A 20,636-nucleotide genomic window follows, 5' to 3' on the forward strand; every position below is an offset into this window, starting at 1 on the left:
TCCTTCTCAACACCAGTCCTTAGAGGAATGTCATTGTGGCATTGTCTGAAATATCTTCGTCTTCACTGTTTTACACTTCTTGCACTTTCTCCTTTGGGTTAACCTTTTTATTAAGTCTCCAAACTGGCTCAAATTCTCTGTAGACTTAAAGTGAAATGCTAGTAGAGGGGTTTGGTTCTTTAATTCCATGGGGACTGAAACAGAGAGGAAGAGGCCTTAGGAGAGGGCCTAATCTGCAGTGTCAGAAAGGGCTAGAGAAGAAAGAGGAGTTCCAGAGAAAGCTGATGAATTGTGTATATGTGAGAACAGAATGTAAGATATATTTCATGGAACAGTTCTTGACAGAGGCGAGGTGGAAAAGCAGTCCATTGTGCACCTGATTACCTTGATGTATTCTGTGGCAGGCTGTTGTTGGATGGCTTTCTGGCTGGATGGCTTTCTGGATACTTGTCCTGGGGTGCTGCAATATAGCCATTCCTCTTCAGCCCCCAATCTCTTACTGTTATTTTAATATTTCTTTTAGATGTCTCTCATCTCCCATGAGTAACTAACCACAGGCTATCCTGAGCTCTTCTCTATCTGAGGCAGAGATTTAATATCTTTGATATTAGAGATTCTTTCCATTACAACTCTGTAGTGTTTTTTCTTTCTGTTTATTGACATACGTGCACTAAATAAAACAATGTTAAGCCCTGTTTTGTAAAAGTTCTTTGGAGCATTATTCCATATATTGGAATTTATAGTTCCCTATATAGATTGCCTTGAAACCTCAACAATAGATTTGAAGAACTTTCTGCACACAGTTTTACTATTAGTCTGGAAGCTATTTTATGTATATATTCTTTGTGCATGGGCTCCCTCTGGAGCTTTCTCTTATTAAAAAAAGAAAGAAAACCCTTTAAAACATATTTAGAGGGAGATTTTAATAAAAAGCATCAGAAGTGCTGCTATGTCATTGCAGGGTTCAGTAGAGCACTGTTTGATATCAGTGTTAGGTACATGAACAGAGTCTTACTGTATTATGCCATCTGAGGAGAGGGGCCCTTATAATTAACATCTAGTTGGTCTTGGAGAGAGCCTTGTGTGAAAACAATGCCTCACAGTGTAAGAGTAATTAATTACAGTACTCTGAAGATGCAAAGTGCCATGTAAATCCCAGACATTCATCATAGCGTTTAGACTCTAATGGCTAATAACAGATTTGATTTCGCTTTCAATGAATCATCATAATCAAAGAAAATTTTGCTTCTCTGAATATTTTCACTATTTTCCAGATGTGTTTTATTAGAGTGTGAGCACAGAGGGAGGAGAAACATTTTAATTTACTGAAATCAAACTCTGCCAGTATTGGTGCAGACACTTCCAGTGCTTTCCCCTTGGAAATTCTGGGAAATTTTTGGAAAGAATTTTATGTGTGAAACCTATTCGGTGATGCTGAAGCGTTTACCAGCATCTAGTGGCTGGCAACCCTGCCTGCAGTGGGGCGTTGGAAGTTGGTGATCCTTGATGTCCCTTCTAACACAAGGCATTTAATGATTCTGTGCTTTCATAGTTTTCCTTATCGAGGACAAAGTAAGCAGTAACATCTACATTGGTTTTCTCTGAAGGGAAGATAGTAAAAGTCGTATTTCCTTGAATTATGTTACTACTTTTTGAAGAGCTTATAGATAGTGTTATTCTGAGGAGCATTTTCTCTTTATTTTAATAAAATTGGATATAATTGTTCTGTGACCAGCTACATGTACTTTTTAAAAGATGCAGTCTGATTGACAACAGTAACAAAAAGACGTTATGTACTTGGATTTTTATCCTGTGATCTGCTTCCCAAGAGTCTTAAACTGAGCAGGGTTGTAGTTTGCTCATGTCTCAGTGCACTGTGACAGGTGCATCAGAAATTCGGTCACCCTTCTGGCCATTACTGTTTTTATCAGAGATTTTAGTACCTTATCAGATTTGAAGGAATTTCTACCGCATAGCGGCGCGACTGGGTTTCTGTTTCTTTTTTGAAGCTATTTCAGTGTTTTCTTGGTTTGTCTTCCTTGTGTTTAACATGAATGGAGTCTTGTACAATTAGCTTACAGACAGTGATGTGATAGAGATATTTCTTGCATGGTTGTAATGAATTTATGACTCTTCTTATAAAGGCATTCTGATAACAAACAATCTTTTTCCTGTGGAACACAGGGAAGGAGGCCAGGATGTTCAGCTTCAACAAAGATTCCCCAGTCATTGTTATATATATATTTTTTTACTCTATGGTGAACCAACTTTTATTTGCTAGTATTAGAAGCTCTTTTGCACTCCAACTTTTGGCAAGAATGACCCAGTGAGCACAAACACTGTTGCTGGGTACGTAGAATCTCTCAGTTTTGGCTGGTGCTCCAGACCCCTTCACATCTGGTCAATTTTTCTCTTGAAGTACATTGGTCTGATTAATTGTCTGGGGTGAGAATATCACAGGTGTCCATACTGTTCAGAGTTTCTTCTAAACGTGGAGGTCTACACAAAGTGCATGCTCCCTTACGCTGGTATTAATCATCCTTGCCTATGCATCTTATTTTTGCAGCATTCCTTCCTGTAATGGGAGGTTGTTAGTGGTTTTGCTGGTCTTGCTGCTTATTTTTATTTATTAGCCAATGCAGGACTAATAGTATATCGGTTTTAAAAAATAATAGAGCCATTATCTTTGAGACCACTATAAGTTGAGTTACTTCTTCCATTAATAATTCACATTTTTAGTCCATTTGCAAATTAAACATCACATTTTCATTTTTAACATCTACTGCTCTTTGGAAAAATTTAATTTCCTATCATTGTCTCATAATTAAGCTCACTGTGCATACTGTGTAACTTAAAGGACTCTAATAAGTAGGACATAGAACCAACTGTTTCAAATCTCTGCCCTTTAGAGTAGACACATTGAACATAAAAGTGGTTAAAAAAATGAAAAAGCAAGGGAAGCAGCAAAATCCAATGGGATTTTGTTGTTTCACTGAGCCATGTGCCTGGTACTGTGACTGTGGTCCTACTGAAAAAATGTTTCTTGACACTGTGGTAAAATGGGAGTTACCTTTCAGGCTGAAAACTTTTAATGAAGTTCTGTTGCAGTTTGGTTTGGCACACAGCACACGCAGGTGTTTTTGCTCCATTTTCTGTCTTCTGGATCCAGCCACTCTTTTCATGTAGCGAGAAACAACAGCAAGGGCTTCAGCCTGGCAGGGACTGCATGGGACTGATGCTTTGCAGATGGAAAGCAAAGTGCCTTACCCAGGCAAACACAGAGGCACGGCAAAAGTAGGACTGCAGGGAGGTGAAAGAACCAGCTATGGGTCCAACAACATTAGTAAGTTAATTTTCTGGACATCTGTTCAGATCCCATGAATTGTAAAAGGATACATTTTCCCCTGGTGATAGGACCCCACAGTTTGCTCCCTGAGATTTCCGCCTCTCTTTGCAGAGTGAATCTCAGGTGTTTTATGAGCAAATGAAAACCAAGATTTGCCTTGGTCCTGTGCTGTTAACAAGGCTGATTTTCCTCTGTCTGCTTGAGCTGCTGCTGATGCTGCACAAAGCCCAGCTGGTTTTGCAGGAATGGAAATGATATTCCATGAATGATATGAAAGGCATAGAAAGGCAAGAAAGAGGGAAAGTAATCGTGTGGGCTCAGCTGTTTACTATTTTCAGCGTACAGGAGACTTTTTCTGGTCTTCCTAAGTGAACCTGGTGAACTGAATGTATAATGTTAGCTCAGACCATGGTTCCTCAGTTTTCTGTGGTTTGCTAAGTAAGGACAGTGATTACAATTCTTCTTTTTCCTGTAGAAGATCACTGAAAACTAAATGAAAACCGTGCGCTTGTGCTGCACTTGCTGCTATGTCTTTTTCTTCCTCTCTCCCTCCTAACTACCTCCTGACCCAATTAACTGATGGAGAGGTAGAATAATAAAAAAGAATGAGTTCACATTAGTTTCTTGAGCAGAGGTGTCTCATTGAAGAAGATGGGTCTTGTGCGTGCTCCCACAAAGCGAAAATCCTTGGAAAATGCACACAGAGTGCAGAGCTGTGCTTTGGATCAAAACTTTGTAGAAACTAAGCTTCTTAGTTTTGGCTGCTGATGGCTCTGTTAGCTTGTCATTTTAAATGCATCAAGTTCCTCTTTGTGATGGCTGAATGAGTGTTATTCCATTCATTTGCTTTATGTGAGGACATTTTCCATACAGTTGATGCATGAATGGGTTTATGGTCCAATTTAAGATGAGTCTGGGGTTCTTCTGGAATGCTCTGCTCTACCTGTAAGGCTGGTGATTCATAAGGCAGGAGGGGTTTAACATCACAGACAAACACTGATTTATAAGAATATAAAGTGTTAAAACATTCTTTTTCCTCTTATAATTGTCAATCCTAAGTCTCTTGTGGGGAAGACATATTTCACATTAAAAAAAAAGTAAATGCCACAGTTATACTGAAGACAAGAAGGATTCTTCCCCTCCCCACCCCAGTTTGATTAACCACAGCATTGTTTTTACTCTTGAACATTACTTGTTTCCTCTTCTATCTTGTACCAATAATATCCAGAGAGTGCTTGTACAAGCTTAGAGATTTTATTCCTTAATTTATACTCCAGGGGGTACATCTCCCAGAATCTTTCTAAGGAAAGGCCAGGGAAATGAAAATTGTTGGAGTTCTTATAGCCGCACCACTGAAGTATTTTAACCTTTTTATTGCTGTGTGGGTACATGCCTACAAATATTACCACTGACCTAAGTTTGTTCCGGGTTATAAAACTGCCTCCTGTTGATAAATGGGACTTGTCTTTCCAGAGACCAGGAGGCCAAGTATTTTAGGCCTCACATGATTATGATTTCCTCTTTTATTTCTGCTTATATGAGCTTAATCCAATACCCAGTTGAGGAGATAAGTCTTCCTGTTGACGCATGCAGCAATTGAAGGAAAAGATACAACAAAGCTGTTTGAAAGTTTCTGGTAGTTTATTTTTGTCAAAACAGAAGTGATTTGGTGGTTTCTTTACAGCTCTTCTCTCTGGCTGTAAATATGCCTGGAGAGGGAGCCTCAGTTCTAAACCAGGAAGAGCAGCCCCGAACCACTTACCCCATGCTGCTGATGAGTGTCTGAAGTGTACAGGACCCTTTTGTATTCTCTTTTTGCTACCACGTATAAGAAAGACCTTTTATTTTCATTATTATACAAAGTGACATTAAGTTAGGTCTGCTTTCCCAACAATCCCACTGATGCATATCTTGGACTTTCTCCTTTGGGCTGCTTCTACAGCATGGTGTGATTGCAGTGGTACAGGGGTCATCCTAGGTGGCTGAACTTCCCTTCGTGCAGAGGGCCATCACTGAGCCCAGAGGAAACATAACTTCCACAGGAGTCCTAGTCTGAAAGTGAGCAAGGAGTTTAAAGTGGCCTTTAGGGGCGAATTTATGTCAGCCTCTGCACTCTTCCTTGTGTTAAGCATGCCTTCTGTCATGGAAAAATCCAGGCTTGATTTTTTTGATGGATGTATTTCTCAAGCGTATTTAACTCTATTCCTTTCCTCCTTCAGGACTCCAAATAATGTCTTGTGTAATTGCCCTTGCGAGCGAATTTTTGGAAAGAATATTGCATTTGAGCTGTCAGCAATGCAATAATATAATAAGCAAATACAAGGTATGGAATAGGGGTGCATTCACAATATCTAAGTGCGTGTATACATACATGTGAAAACTTGTATGCGTCATATATGTGGTGTGTACATAGGTATAAGTATCTATGTATGTACATGTAAGGAGATTCTTTTACTGCAAGTGGTATTGGTCAGCTGAAATCTGTGAAATAATAAAGTAATCCACATATTGCATGTTGAGAATGAAAGGGAGAAATGTGCATGAGAATACATTGAAAGATCATGTAGCTGTACAGTTAAAGTAAATGTCTCAAAGTTTCAAGAGAAAGTAGGAAAAATACTCTTTACAGCTGTGCACTTTGCAGTTGCTGATCTATGCAAACTGATAAGACTGATAAGCATTTTGGAAAACAGACCAATAGGAAGGGGAAGCTTGTAAAGTCACCTCCCCACACAAAGCAAACAAACAAAAGAAGATAATTCTAGGATGCAGAAATGGGAAGTAATTGCTTTGCTGAGAACCTGAGATACTGCCAAACTCTTCACCTGGTGTGGTTTACTCAGTTTTGGATATCACGCTAAAGAAAGATGTGAACAAACTATAGAGAGCTCACAGAAGAGAATAATCAAAGTGGGAAAGACACACCTGAATGAAGCAATTTCTCAGCATAGAGGGAAGGTGACAGGGTGGGATGTGGTAATGTTTTTCAGATATCCAAGGTGGCTATGTGAGGAAGGAAATAATCAATTTTCGGTATCCAGAGAGTTGTTTGCTAATATGAGTACCGTCATCAGATGCAGAATTGAACTAGGATTTCTTATTTATTTTGTGAATCAACATATGCATGGTCATGTATGCAGCCATTGCTGAATTTGATGGATTTTGTTGGCTCTGCACTACATGCATATGTTGCAGATATCAAAAAGAAAAGTGTATTTTACCAGAATCTATTTCCTTACATTTTCTTGGTGGCTTTTTCTTGTCTTGCTCCCACTCTTGATGCAAGTTCATAATAAAATTAGGCCAACTTGATTCGTTTTTACGCTTGTGGCCTTTTCTTTCTGTAAAGCTGAACTAGATCCACAAAGAGACATCACAGAATTTGGCATCTTTATCCCATCATGTGCTAGGCTGCCTAACTCTAGGTGCAGCATTTGGGAGCTGAGCAGAGGGGCAGGATCACCACCTTTCACTTGCTGGCAGCACTTGCCCTCATGTAGCCCAGGACACCATTCACCTTAGTGGCCAGGGCTCCCTGCTGGTTCTGCCTAGTGTCCAGCAGAACTCTAACTTACTGTCCAGATGGTTGGCACCATCTATGAAAGAGCCTGGTGATTTTTCTCCTCAGTTGCAGAAATTTGCTCTTCCCTTCACTGAGACCCACGGGGATCCTGCCTGAAATGTAACAGTGGCACAGCAGCAGGAAAAAGGGGAGAAAGCATTTGGGGTAGGGAGGCAATGACCACTATGCTGTTGGCAGCACCAACACGATTCTGCATCTCTGTTTCTGCTTGATTTCCATGGTGGAAGTGGACAGCAATGACAGGAGTCCATGGGAGCTGATTTGTGTCCCAGCTGCCACACAGCCCCAGTCTTGCCAGCTCCACCACTGTTGTATTGCTGCTGCTGGCGGGGTGGAGTCTTCCTTGGTGATGGCAGATCCTAGTAGTTACTGGCCTTCCTCTTGGAGGCTCATTGGGTCCCCCCAGATGGGCTGATGCCACAGGGCCCTGCCGTAGGCTCTGCCAGTTCATCACCAGATGATGCATGATCCACAATGAAGGTGGAATAGATGCAGCTCTTCTGCCATGGTTGGCACCTCATCCCTGTTGAAGCTGGTTGGGCTGCTGAACTGGGCAGAAAGTCTATTACAGGTGTGCTTGCTACGGTGTTTCACTTCATTGAATAATACGAGATTAATTCTCATTTTTCCTGTGTTCCCTTGAACAGCCACAGGAGCCTTGTGCTATTTGGAGTTTTTTTAAAAGCAAATTGAGGTATCACATATGAAGCTGTTCTCCATTTTAAAAAAATCGGGGGATTCAAGTAAAAAAAGATCATGATGTAACTTAAATGTTTCAAAAACCAAGGGTATCACTCAAGGCTATGTGCTGCTATTGGATTGGAGTTTGATTCTTTAGTGTTTCGTGTGTTTTCCTTCCTCTGATGAGTTCCTGCATTACTCACAGTGGGATGGTTTGGGACGGGGTCTGATTTTGTGATGTCATCACGCAGTGTCATCACATGCAATCATAATTGGCCCATCTTCTGCTTATTAGGGTCTTTGTCTCTTTTATTAGTAATATCAGGAGTGCTGATTTACGGTCCTAAATTTCAAAGATGAAATTTAACACCCTCTATCTATAAGGACAGAAATATGGAGAAAGCAGCATGGGTAGCATGGGTAGGAACAGCAGCGCCAGCAATCTTGTCAAAAACACAGAGACTTTTTGTTCTAAGTTTTAAGGGATGTTTATTAGGTATTATAAGCAGCAGGCCGAGAGGCAGATGTTGGGCTCCCGGCCTGCCGGAGCCGTGCTGTGACAGCATTGCGGTGCCGGCCTAGTGCCGCCGCCGGGGCCGCCTCTTGCAGGGCGGCGCAGAGTCCTGGGGGCTGCTGCGGGCCTTCCTCTTCGGGGGGCGCCGGGGCCCCCCAGACGAGCGGTCCCTGCCCTGGGAAGAGGGACCCGCTGTGGCCGCCTGCCCTGGCTCCGTGCTGGGCCCTGCGGTGCTGGTGGAGCGGCCTGGGCCCGAGGCAGGAGGCTCCTGATGGGAGGTGCTGGTGCTGGTGCTGGCTGCAGGACTGTCCTCCCTCCCTCCAGCAGCACGGGTGTCCTGGTGGTCCAGCTGGTGGCGGATGGTGGGGCCGTACAGGGCTGCAGCGATGCCGATGAGCCTTCTGACGAAGGGCACCACGTCACCACTGGTGGTCATCTGCAGCGCCTGCACCAAGGCCTCCTGGTCCAGCCCGTGCTGGCACAGGAAGTTCACGGTGGTGCACTGTGCCACGTAGACTTCCCACCAGTCATCGCTGGACACCTCATGGATCTCTCCCTGCAGCCATCGGAGCAGGGGTCCGAGGTCTTCCGGATGTTGCTGGAAGAAGGCAGCCCAGACCTCGGCTGGGAAGTTGTGCTCAGCTGGGATGAGCACCGGCTCTGCAGGCCCCTGCTCGTCCTGCAGGCCGTCACCTGAGTGCGCTGCGGGCTGCGGGACAGCACACTCCAGGTAATCCTCGTCCGACCTCACCGAGTATCGGATGGTGGCGACTTTGTGCCCGCATATGGCACAACTCGGCTTCTTCTGTGCCCACCAGACGGCACAGCCGTAGCACAGCTGGTGCTGGCAGGGGGTCACGTAAGCCACATCCTCCCGTACTTGCCCACAGATGGGGCAGGTCCAGTCGGATGTTGCATCCATGGCCCGGGCTGTTCGGTGGGCTGGGGAGAGCTGAGGTCGGGAAGCTGCTCCCCTCACAGGTGCTGCAGCAGGCAGAAAGACGGTGTCACCAACTGCAAAAGACAGAGAGAGGCCACGGTCACTCACTGTCCCAGTCTCTCATCAGCAAACCCTCCCGGTCCCTGTTCCCCTCCTGCCACTGCGGGGGCCATGTCCCCACGGGCATAGGCCGGCCTGGGGAGGGGCCCTCAAGAAGCACCCCCAGCTTCTGGCGTCAGGCATTGCCACGCTGCCCACCTGCGCTGCTGCACGCTCCTCTCCTAGATGTCCCAGACGCCTGCAACCAGCAGGGTCGGGGTACAGCTCAAGAGGCTCTGGGACGGCGGCTGAGTGCTGCGCAAGCAACACCCAGATCACGTTCCAGCTCCAAAACTCGCCCTGTCCACACTCCAGTCCTCGCACACTCGCTCGGTTGGAGGCCAGGCACGAACTGCTGGGCTGGGCTGCTGCGCTCGCATTGGAGCAGCGTGGGCCAAGCAGTCACAATCCATCGCACGGAGATGTCACAGACCAGGGCTTGGCCGTGTTGCTGGGCCTCTCCTTCACTGGGGGACATCACCACCCGTCCCACAGCGACGGCGTCATCCACTGCTTGGTCATCACTATGCGCCAGCCTCACGTGCTGCACGTTTTATTATTCAATAAAATTTCCTGCTTCCCTCTGTCTCTTGAAGTTGGTGATCTTGGAGATCTTTTTCGGCCTTTATGAATCTATGATTTTGTGTTACCCACGATCACTCTGATTTAGATGCTGAGGGAAACCTTTGTTAATGAATTTTCACTGCCAGTGTATGGAATCTGTTTTAAGATTTGTTTATCAAGTAGTTTGAAGAAGGTAAAATAAGAAACAATTTTCTATCCAAGTATTTAGTTGGACATATGCTGCTGGTGTAAAGGAAAGTTACATGGTTTTTTATTATGCAAGATTAAAAATATATATTTTTTTTCTGTTTTTTAGTAAAGTGAAGTTTGTATTAGTAAGTGTATAAATTTTATTCCTGTACATAACACTGTGCTTTAGCCATTTTCATAAGCCATCTTGGAGTAGATTTATCTTAGAGTAAAAAAGTTACTTCTTACATCCAGTGTCTTGTTTTTCTGTTTTGGAAGAGATACAAAACAGAAGTCAAATGCACATACATCAAGTTATTAGCACTCAGTGGAGAAAATGTAGTGCATTACCAACAACAGTTCAGCTCTAGCTGATCTCCAGACAAAGGTACTTTATGATTCTTACACCTTCACTTGTATGGAGAGCATATCTACTGTCACAGAATATCGCCCAATTGAATGCTGTACTGGCACTATGTAGAAAATGGCACCCACATAAGTGAATGGATGTTTTGTTACTGCTTTCAAAGTGCTACTGAGTATCAGACTTGCCTTGTGACTTGCATAAGGACTGTCCTATTTGAGTTGTGGCTGAATTGATGCTGTCTCCCAGCAAGTGGTTTTGAGGCTTCTCTCTTTCAGCTAGCTTTGAAGGCTCAGGGGCAGCAATTCCTGGCTGAAGATGAAAATTCTACTGCAAAAAGATGAACTGTCCCCTCGCTAGTGCTTGCTTGTATTTCTGTTCTATTTGGAGTATAATTTCATTTTGGGCCTTCTTCCTCCCGTGTCATATGAAAGTTCTATGCTTCTTTTTGGGTATTTTTTATTTAATTCCTGTCCAGAGGGGTATAAAATGCAAGATGAATTAAGCTCCTTGAAGATAGGAACATCTACCTCTTTTCATGTACCATTTTGGGTGAATGTATATAAAATGTGTAAGGAGATGTTTCATTGAGAAGTAATCTGAAACCTATGGACTGAGTGACAACAAGTTTGTTTTCTTTTGACATGAAGGACCACGTCAATTAATGTTTGAAATTTAAATGACCTTGTGAAGGAGAAAAATAAGTACTAGCACTGTCGAAGGACCTCATGGGACTGGTATCTAAACCTTTTTCTACTAAGCACGGTCCTTTTCAGTGGGGAAAAAAATATTAAGAATATTAAGGAGAATTAGAACTGGATTTTCTTTAAGGTCCTTTCCAACCTGAGCCATTCTATGACGCACTGCTTGCTCTCTTCTGAACTAGAAGAACTTTGCCCTTAAACTGATGCAAATGCAGTAGCTGACATAGAAGAACAAGAATGCTCTCTGAGAGTTTTTGTTATGAAATACGTCAAATTTGGGTACCTTACTAAAAATACATAGTGTTTTGATCTTATTGGCTGTTGGAGCGCTTGAATAGTCAAAGAAACATTGAAAACCAGGATATTTCTGTTGTGAGGTGACTGTCGTTTGAGTTTTCTTTCGTGATGAGCCTTCTTATTTTAAAGGAGCATGATCTTTGTACTTCTTGTTTATCACCTTAATTTTTTATGAATTCAGAATGCTTTAAGAGAACTTGCTATGTCTCTTTGTTTATCTTTTTGCTTTTGTCACTATTAGTTTTGAACACATGAATGTGCGATCAGCTTTAAGAAGCTGTCCGGACACAGACCAGAAGAGGAAAAGCTGCCGCAAAGAGATGCCATGGTTTTTAACTTCCCAGCAGTTAGCTTGCTCATTCTGACTATGCAATTTTTTAAAAGCCTGCATGAATCCTGGTGTAATCTGAGTCTGCCACACTGTGATTTATGACACCTTAATGCAGGAATTTAGATTTTTGCTTGTCTGCCATGAGGCACCAATTGTAGTAAAGAGTTAACGAGGGGACATGAGTAACTTGAGCACAGAAAAATTTTGCTGCCACAGGTAGGATTTAAGCCTTACAAACGTGAACATTGTGTTATAAATATGGTAAACATTGCCTCTTGTGTATGCCATTTGACAAGGAAAAAGTAGGCAGTGTGTTTGGAACTTGCTCCCTATAAATGATAGGACACAGAGCATTCATGCATAATTTTCTGGGGTCTGCATGTGCAGGCTGGTACCAAGTTAATATGCCACATAGGTGCAAATACAAAACATGAAAAAACCACTCACAAGTTGTTCTTGAAGTTTCCATCAAATGCCCTTTGAGTTTATACTTTATTTCTAGGAGTCCCTTAGATTTCTTTAAAACTGTTAAACATCATTTGACATGCCAATATTAAGACAGACTTATGTTTTCTTTGATTTTCTTTTAGTAAATTATTCATTATTATTATAAGTGATTGGGCAAAACTTCAAAAGGAAGAAAAAAACAGCTAAGGATTGAAACAGGAGGAACTCACGTTGAACTGTTAATACCCACAAGGAAAGTGTTTTGGAACAACAGTAACAAAAAAGGCATAGCCTTTGTCCCAAATCATTTTTCCTCTTGAGTCACTTATCTAAGGACTGTTTGACAGATTCTGGCTCCATTTAATAACAGTTTTATGCACTCTGCACTCTCATTTTGCTGTGGCATAAGGAGAACCTGTTGCTATTCAGGTGCCTATTTGGCTAACATAGATAAGTTCACGGGAAATTGGTAGCAACCAGTACATCTGGGAAGAGAGAGATCAACTCAGTATGTTCATTCCGATGCTTTAACTTCTCTTGCTTTTTAAAATTAATTTAATTTATCAGAAGTTGGTAAAAGATTGAAGTAAGGGGAGGAAATGGCATAGGCTGTGGTTATTTCACGCTTGTATTTTGAGGTTGTTTTCTGGGCATGATCTGCATTCCTTGGTCTTGCTTCACTCTATGTAGTGGATGGAGATGGAGGGCTTAGCTCTGGTGTAAAGCCAGCTGTTTCTGCTAGGAATCATGATATTCATTCACAGGTTTTTCCTTCAGGTGATTTTTACTGAAATTAAATGGTCTGGGAGTTACTTGAGTAGCTTATGATGCTTTTCTACAAGCATAAGTGAAGTATTCCTGGTCTTTTAGAGCACAGCTTTTCTTTAAATTAAGCCATTTTCTGTGTGCTTTTATATAACCATTTCTTTATCCTTCTTAAAAAAAAATAAAAATAAAAAAAGCAAGTTTATACAGGAGGGAATACAGGAAAGTAGAGAACGATATTTGGCATGTTTTCTGAAAAGGGTAGATTGGGTTCTTGGCATCTGTTTGTTCCATATTTCTGAATATTGGGTTGGCCACAGTTTTTCTCAGTCTTCTTTCTGAAAGCTTTGGTCAGCTTGAATTCTAGAACAGCTGGATCTTCTGTGAAAAGTAGGCGTCAAGAAGACTCTGAGGGTCCTGGATTAGCAATTTCTTTCCCCCAGTCTTTCAGGCTTTCAGTCGATTGTGGCTGACAGTGCTGTACTTAATACATTTTCTTTCCAGTTGTTTCTGACATATGTAAAGAAATCAATTCTGATATTGCTTTAGAGGAGCACCTTGTTCTCTGGTTTCTTGCTGAAAGCTCACTAAGATCTTATTATTCAGAACTCAGCAATTCCTTAGAGGAATAACTGCTGTAATTTGGACTGGGAATTTAGGTAATGGAACAGTATTTATGTGAGTCCACTTACAGTGGAAAAGAAGGAGAAGAAAAATGTGAATAAAGGAAGGAGAAATATGTCAAGTATTAGTTCAGAAAAAATTAGCATTCAGTAGTTTTGTTCATATTTTATATTAGAATGGCAGATTGTTTAAAATTTAGTCCTAAAGTCCCACAGTAGTGCTAGTAGTTAGATAGACCTCATTTTATCTTTAGGATAGCAAGAAGAATTCCCTTTTTTTTTTTTTTTTTCTTTCCTCCAAAATATGAATTTAATATTGTGACTTGTTAGATATGAATCCGTTTTGCTTTCCTAAGGGCTTGTGCATCGCTGGAGATATTAAAGATGGAATAGCCTTATTCAGTCATCAACAAGGCCGTTACAGGTTTTATTCTCTGGACTATGGTTTCTAGTATTGTGCTCTCCTGGTTTGATATGCTCTCAACAATAAGGCTGCCTTATCTTTTCTCAGGAGGATGTTCTACTGCCTAATACGAATCACTATCAAGAAATACTTAAGATATCAAGTGTACTGTTTCTAAGAGATCTGATGCAGCAGTGTATGAAATTGCTCTGTATGGAACTCGTGCTGATCCATCGACACAGGGAAGCTCAGTCTGAGCTTCATGCTTCTGGAGTTCACAGGAAGGTTCTCATCAGAGGAAAAGGTTTCTTATTTTGCTGCATATATTCCACCTAAAATTAATTTTGAACAAAACTAATGATAATTCATCCACATTGGTGAAATATGAGGTCTGCTTCAAAAATAATGCTTCCTACTTTGTTGGCCTACAACATTAGAGGCAGATGGTGGTGGTACGGCAGTAGAGAATGAAAATTCCCACCAATATTCCATTGCATTTTGTTGCTGTGTGACAGATAGAAGCAGAAGGGCAGACTAACAAAGTGGTTTCTGGCATGGAAGTGCAGATGAAGCAAAAGTGTGTCATCCAGTGGTTTGGACAGGTTATGGAGGCTCTTAATTCTCCCTTATAGATGAGTTCCTTTACTTCATGTGTCTTACTTGTCTTTAAACTCTGTCCATTTTATTAACATAAAGCAAAATTTGCTATCTACTAACTAGAACTGAAGGCAGTTCAGCATGTGAAGTCACTCTGAAGCCAAAGAAGCATGGATTTTTACCTCCCCGATTGCTAAGCAGCAGATGTAATAAAGCTGAAATATTTGTACCACTTATACTGGAAGTATGCTCCCAGTCCCATTCAGGCAAGAGGGCAGACTGAGTGCCACGTATATCCTTTCTTTGTGTGTTTGTGAGAATAAATTGTCTACTCCTTCATAAAATGCGTCTGTGATGACAATCTCATATAAATGAGGGCAACCTCTTGAGACACTATCTCTTTTTACAACAATTGTTTCTCTTTATTGAGATACACAGAACTATTTTCATGAAATAGGATAGTTTCTAAGGCTTCCAATTGTATTATTTTTTGTTTTTCTCTGTCTGTTGCTTTATAAATCAGCAAATCTCTAATGTGTTTGACACTGGGTTTCAACAGCGTAGGCAGGCATTCTGGTTTTCAATTTTCTGTTGAACACAGTGTCGGAGGGTGACAACCCACACTTTAATGGTATTGTTCCTTAATTAAATAGTACGGAATACGGATAGGAAACTGATTCCAAGGTCTTTCAAATAAGCAATTTATTTTGATACTGTTTTCCAATACCTATTTAACTGAAGGATAATGGTGACTAGTGGTTGCTTGTCTCTAGGTGCTCTTTAAATTCATCTCCATTAAACTCTGGTCCACTTTCAGACATACCTCTGGGCAGGTAGAACATGCAAGAAAAATGCATTTGATATAAGCAGTTGTTAATTCAATTGTGCTATCTTCTAGTGAGACTGTTTCAGAGAAATGCAAGTAGAAATCTAAGGGAAGTTTGTTTTAATACACGGAATGAAAATGGATTGGGAGTATGCCACTCCAGCCGTGCTCTATCATCTAAATTACTTTTGGTGACCTAATCCTTGCCAATAGCTGTTGATAGTAACCATAAATGCAAACTGACACGTGAAACCTGTTTTGTTCAACTTCAGGCAAAGACTGCTGAATTTGCCTGTTCATCAAATTGTTATGCGCCTCATATGTTTTAAAGTACTTCTATTTTCTCTCTTCGATGGTGTGTGATGCCACAGTAAGTAGTTACTAGTTAATGCTGTTTAATTTCCACCCCTATGAAGGGAGACAGGTCATTTTTACACTTTCTGTATATGAGCATGTGGACGTTCAACCTTTGAACTAAACCTTCAGTTTAGTGTTACAAAAGCAACACTAATCCCCATTGCTGGGACATCCATCAAGAAGTCCATTTGTTTAACTGTTCCACACCATAGACATGAATCCTTTGGTTTCTATGTCTATTTTTGCCACAGCATCCTCGTGTTGTCCTCTGTGCTGCCTTGACTTTTTTTCTTTGGTAGCAGACTGCTTGATAGACTTCATCACAGCATATTTGAACTGAAGAGGTCAATTGCGTAGCCTGAGCTGAACTCTGTTCCTAGCATCAGTTGTCTTGAGTGGTGTAGCTCTGCAATCCATCTTTAGTTTAAAGCATCTGTCGTGGTTTTCAACTCCTTCTCCATAACTGAAGAACCAAGTTATAACATTCAGAACAGGGCAATACAGTGAAGCACTGACATGTTTTGGTAGTTTAAAGAAGCTCCAAGTTTATTGTAGTAAAACAGGGACAGGCAGTTTGCATTTGCTTCTGCAACTCTAATCTCATCAGAGTTAAGACAGCCAAGATAAACCTAAGGCAACTTCACACTTAACATATCTTTTTAATGCAGTCATGCTTAACGGTGCTGCTGCTGTATATTCCTAGGGTAACTATGGCCTGTTTCTCAGTGTGTGCTGAAGTGTTTCTGTTTTTAATATAAGGATCTGACTTGAAGAGGAGAAAAACATCCCTTTTCCAAGTTTTTCATGCTGAGAACTACAATTAAAAGTAATTGCTTCTATTTCCAAAGTAAAACATGACTTTTAAAAGCTGTAATATTCAGCAGTACCAGGAGGACGCTTATGTCATGTAGAGACAGTTTCGATATTTCACTTTATAGGTGCTCCCATCTGCCTCTCTTAAAGCAGTTCTTCCTGAGAGATGAATGAAGCAGGTTTCTCAAAAAGGCAATATAAAGGGAAGAGGAACACAAAATACCAGAAGTAGAAAAATGAAATAAATATAAATGCCGCATCAATCTGAAGGCATTTGTGCAAATTGCCTCATAAATATAAACAGTGTAGACTGCTGTGATAAGTAGAGGCATTTTAGGGCTGAGATGTTTTGTATACAACTCCGATGCTAATTGTAAACGAAAAAGATTATATTGATAAATGAACCTTGTCTTACTTCTTTTCTTCTTCTTCTTCTTCTTCTTCTTCTTTTTTTTTTTTTTTCCCCTCATAAAATAGAGGTACAAATTGCATGAGTTAAATTTGTTTTACCTATAAGCCATTATAAATAAGAGAATCAAGAGAATGTCTGAACTTTGAGAGGAAACAGAACAACGTAAAATGGGTTTAGAAACCTATCTTGATTGGGCAATAAATTGTGCTGAAACAGCTCAACATAGAAGGACATGATCAGAATATCCCAAATTGGGAAATTTAAGTTTTATGCCTGGGAAGGAGAATAGACTGAATTAAAACAAAATACAAGTTCAGATGACATTGGAAGGGGAGATATGGCTTTCTGCAGAGTTTGCGCCTGCCTGGGAAAATCTGCTGTGATCTGACACATCCAGAACAACTGGACAAGTATTGGTTTTGCTGGCTTCCTTAATGTGTTGTTCCCTGGAGTGCACACTGTGGACAGAGTAAAAGCCAGATGCTTGCCAAATACAACAGAAAGGAATTACAGAATTAGAACCCTTAGCAGCCTCTTAAAACGCTATGAAACTTGTGAGATTTACACATGGCATCACTGCTTTCCGGCTTAATGAATTGGCCAAGTCCATTTTCCACTGCCCTTTGGACCTCCTCTGTAGGTCATCTCCCTGCAGAGACAGGCCAGCCTTTTAGGAGACCCAAGCTTTCAAATAGAAAAGCCATTTTTTTAAAGGCCATGCTCCTGTATCCATAGATGTAGGAAGTACTTTTAGCAGTAAGGATGGGGTAGGTTGGAGCATGTGTAGGAAGGCTGGGAAACCTGATGCCCTGACATCCTGCTCTCCATACATTTCCTGCAGGATTTGGGGCAAATTACTTTGCCTCTTTGCCTGGCAGTTACACAGTTGTGAAATGGGGACAGCTGTCCTCCTCTATTTCTCAGAGGACTTGTGAAAATAAAGGCATTAAAGATTGTGAAGCCATCTGTTGCTATGGTGATGAGGCTCATTTAGGCACTGAAGCACCAAGATTAGAAACTAATATGTTTCCTGCACAACTTATTTAGAAATATGGATAGGCGGCACTGACGTGTCGGGTCTGGCTCTGCCTCCAGTAACAGGGTTACTGATTTTCATTGGGAACAGAATCTGTAGATTGTAGCAGGCACTCTTTGCTAAGCCTTGGTATGTTAAATGCCTCAAATTGGGTCAGTTGCATAATGCCTCATGGTTGCTTGTTACACCAGGTAAAAACAACGTGCAGGATTTTAACACCTATTATGATTGCTAGATGCTTTTGCATTTCTTGTTAGGTATTCAGAGCTCAGGTGAACGCAGTGGGAATGTGAAAATTTTGCTGGGGAGGTACTGGAGGAAAGAGCAGAGAAAGGGTATAGGGAAATGGATTTTCTTACTTCAGCCCTGCCATAAAGAGCATGCTATGGATGAGTCAGAGGCTGGGGAGGAGGATCAGTGGGATACCTGTGATACTGCTGTTGCTGGGGAAGGATGATGAAACTTACTTCCATTGTTGCTTTGCCCTGCAAGTGTAAGTTTGATATCTTGAGGCTGACAGATTTTGCAAATCTTACCTGCCTGTCTTTTCCCAATGCTCTGCATCAGTACAGCTAGTGCCACTTAGCTGTATTGAATAATTCAGGTTGGAAGGGACCTTTGGGTCCTCTGGTCCAATGCCTTGCTCAAAGGAGGGTACGCTTCAAAGCTAAACCAGGTTACTGGAATTCTTGTCTAATCAAGTTTTAAAAATCTCCAAGGATGAGTATTCCATATCCTTTATGGGCCCCAGTTTCAGTTCTGATCCACATTTTTCACTATTATTTAACTAGAATTTTCTTTGATGCTGCTTATCCCTGATGGGTCTTTATTGGACTCTGAGGAAAAACTGCAGTACCTTGAAGCCACGAGACTGTGCTTACAGGACATTTGCTTATTAGCAAATGCTGCATGACCAGAAATCTTCCTGCTTGCAAGGCCTGAGCTTCACCCCACGTGGGACAGCCCTCTGCCACACTGCTGCTCATTCTCAGCCTGAGTCCTTCCTGCATTATGCTGCTGTGCACCATCTGTGTTTGCCCTTGGAAATAAAAAGACTGGAAAACAAAAACCTACTTATGATGAGGAGCTTTAATAAGCACTTGATACAAATAGAGAAAGCATCTGGGGTCGGCTGTAAGATGTTTGCTTTTAAATGGCCTATCAAAGTATGAGATGCTTTCTCTAAATCTGATCTTGAGAGAAATCTGAGTTCTATATCCCATTTCCAGATGGCATAACTTAATATCATGGTGAATTATTTGGCACACTTTAAACAAATTCTTCTTCTCTCTGCACCTGAGACAGAAGCATCATCAAATTATGTCTGGAAAGTTTGGTGAATTATTGTTTCTTATACTTAAAAACATAATACAGCTTTTCAGACTTTTCTGGGACCTGGTTAGTATTCTCTCTTTTTAAACCTAACATGACTTTTCTCCTATGTGTTTGTGTTTGGGAGTTATTCTAGCACACCATTCTCAACCATCTGTTTTTGTTCAGTGTTTTGAATCTTCTTCCAGCTTCCCTATAGCTCAGAAGTCTCCAATGCAGAGGGAGAATAGGCTCCAGTAAAACACTAGAGTGGTTAAGTGGTTCCAGCATGACCAGCGTGAGTTTGCTCTGTTTTTAAACAATGTGAATATGAACTAAATGAAAATGCTCTGAAGGAGAAGGACAAGGCAGGAAAACTTCTTATTTTCTGTATCTTGCTGAGACATTGTATCAGAAGTAACAGGAAAATTGATCATTTTCTCACATCCAGGTGATGGCGCACATGGCCTCTATTAGCTGACAACAAATTTAGATTATGTTTATGTTGTAGCCAGCTTTGTCAGTGATTTTCTTTTGAAGTAGTAAATAATATTAATTGTGTAGAACAGAAGCATAAATACTCTTCTTTACCACTCTCTGCTGTTTAGAACATTATTTTGAGAAGGATTTGTATTTCCTACAGTTTTTAATATTAATTTGTTAAGTCATTCATGGCGTGTTCAAGTGATTAAGACTCAAGGTCTGCTTTCCTGTACCTCTAGGTCATTGCAATGAATTTCAGTTTTTATTTGCTTCTGTTGCCTGAAGTACAAGCCAACAATCACATGTAAATGAACTTCAGAAATTCCACAGGTGTTCCATGAACACTGGCTTATAAATTGAGTTGAGACAGAATAGGATGCAGCTGAAACATAAAAGTAAAAGGTTGCAGAACTGTATTCCTGCAGCTGGGACCATGCCTTGGGGGGCATTTATCAGTTCAGACAGCCTCCTGATTAGGACTCAAAGAAACACAGGAAAGCACAGTGAGGGTGGATGTAGGAATAGGGCATTGCAGAACATACAAGCCAAAATCAAACATCTGAGGAGTCAAAATGTCAGATATGGAGTGGCCGAAAAACAATTGGAAGTCAGTCAAAGGATCCCAAAGCCATCACAACCAAAGCAAAATGTGGTCAGAAACAGGGATAAGGCAGGAATGAGTGGTGCTGACCCTTAGAGCAATCTCAGGATGAGGTGTAAGAGCCCCACGTAGCACAGTGGTGCTGTCCCCATGTCCTCCATGCCTGCCTGGGTGCTGCCACCATGCCTTAGGCTGACTGTGAACACTCTCCAACACCTCTGCAAGCTGTCCTGCTCAGTTGCATTTGCAAATTCTTAAACACTTTCTCCTTGGCAATGCCTCTGCAAGGAAACGAGTGACACTTAGGTCTCTTTCCTTTCACTGTCGGCCTTGTTCTTTGGCTTGTCAGG

At 41.4% G+C, this 20,636-nt stretch overlaps 2 protein-coding genes across 4 annotated transcripts in view; one reads left to right on the top strand and one right to left on the bottom strand.

The window, feature by feature from the left end:
- Positions 1–20,636, top strand: part of LOC146752465 (uncharacterized) — a 126,132-nt gene that overhangs the window by 93,200 nt on the left and 12,296 nt on the right. The gene's annotated exons all lie outside the window — the stretch shown is intronic.
- Positions 7,431–9,404, bottom strand: LOC146752466 (uncharacterized). Its single transcript, XM_085531819.1, has 2 exons — positions 9,323–9,404; positions 7,431–9,138 (listed from the first exon to the last, which is right to left on the bottom strand). The coding sequence occupies exon 2, from the start codon at positions 9,044–9,046 to the stop codon at positions 8,189–8,191; it is 858 nt and encodes a 285-aa protein (XP_085387945.1). The 5' UTR covers positions 9,047–9,138; positions 9,323–9,404; the 3' UTR covers positions 7,431–8,188.

This window comes from Coturnix japonica, unplaced genomic scaffold (assembly GCF_054131305.1).
Source record: "Coturnix japonica strain WE unplaced genomic scaffold, WE-NBRP24 Scf045, whole genome shotgun sequence".
Lineage (NCBI taxonomy): Eukaryota > Metazoa > Chordata > Aves > Galliformes > Phasianidae > Coturnix > Coturnix japonica.

Excerpts from the sequence above, each read along its gene's own strand:
- LOC146752466 (XM_085531819.1), bottom strand. The coding sequence starts at position 9,046 with ATGGATGCAACATCCGACTGGACCTGCCCCATCTGTGGGCAAGTACGG.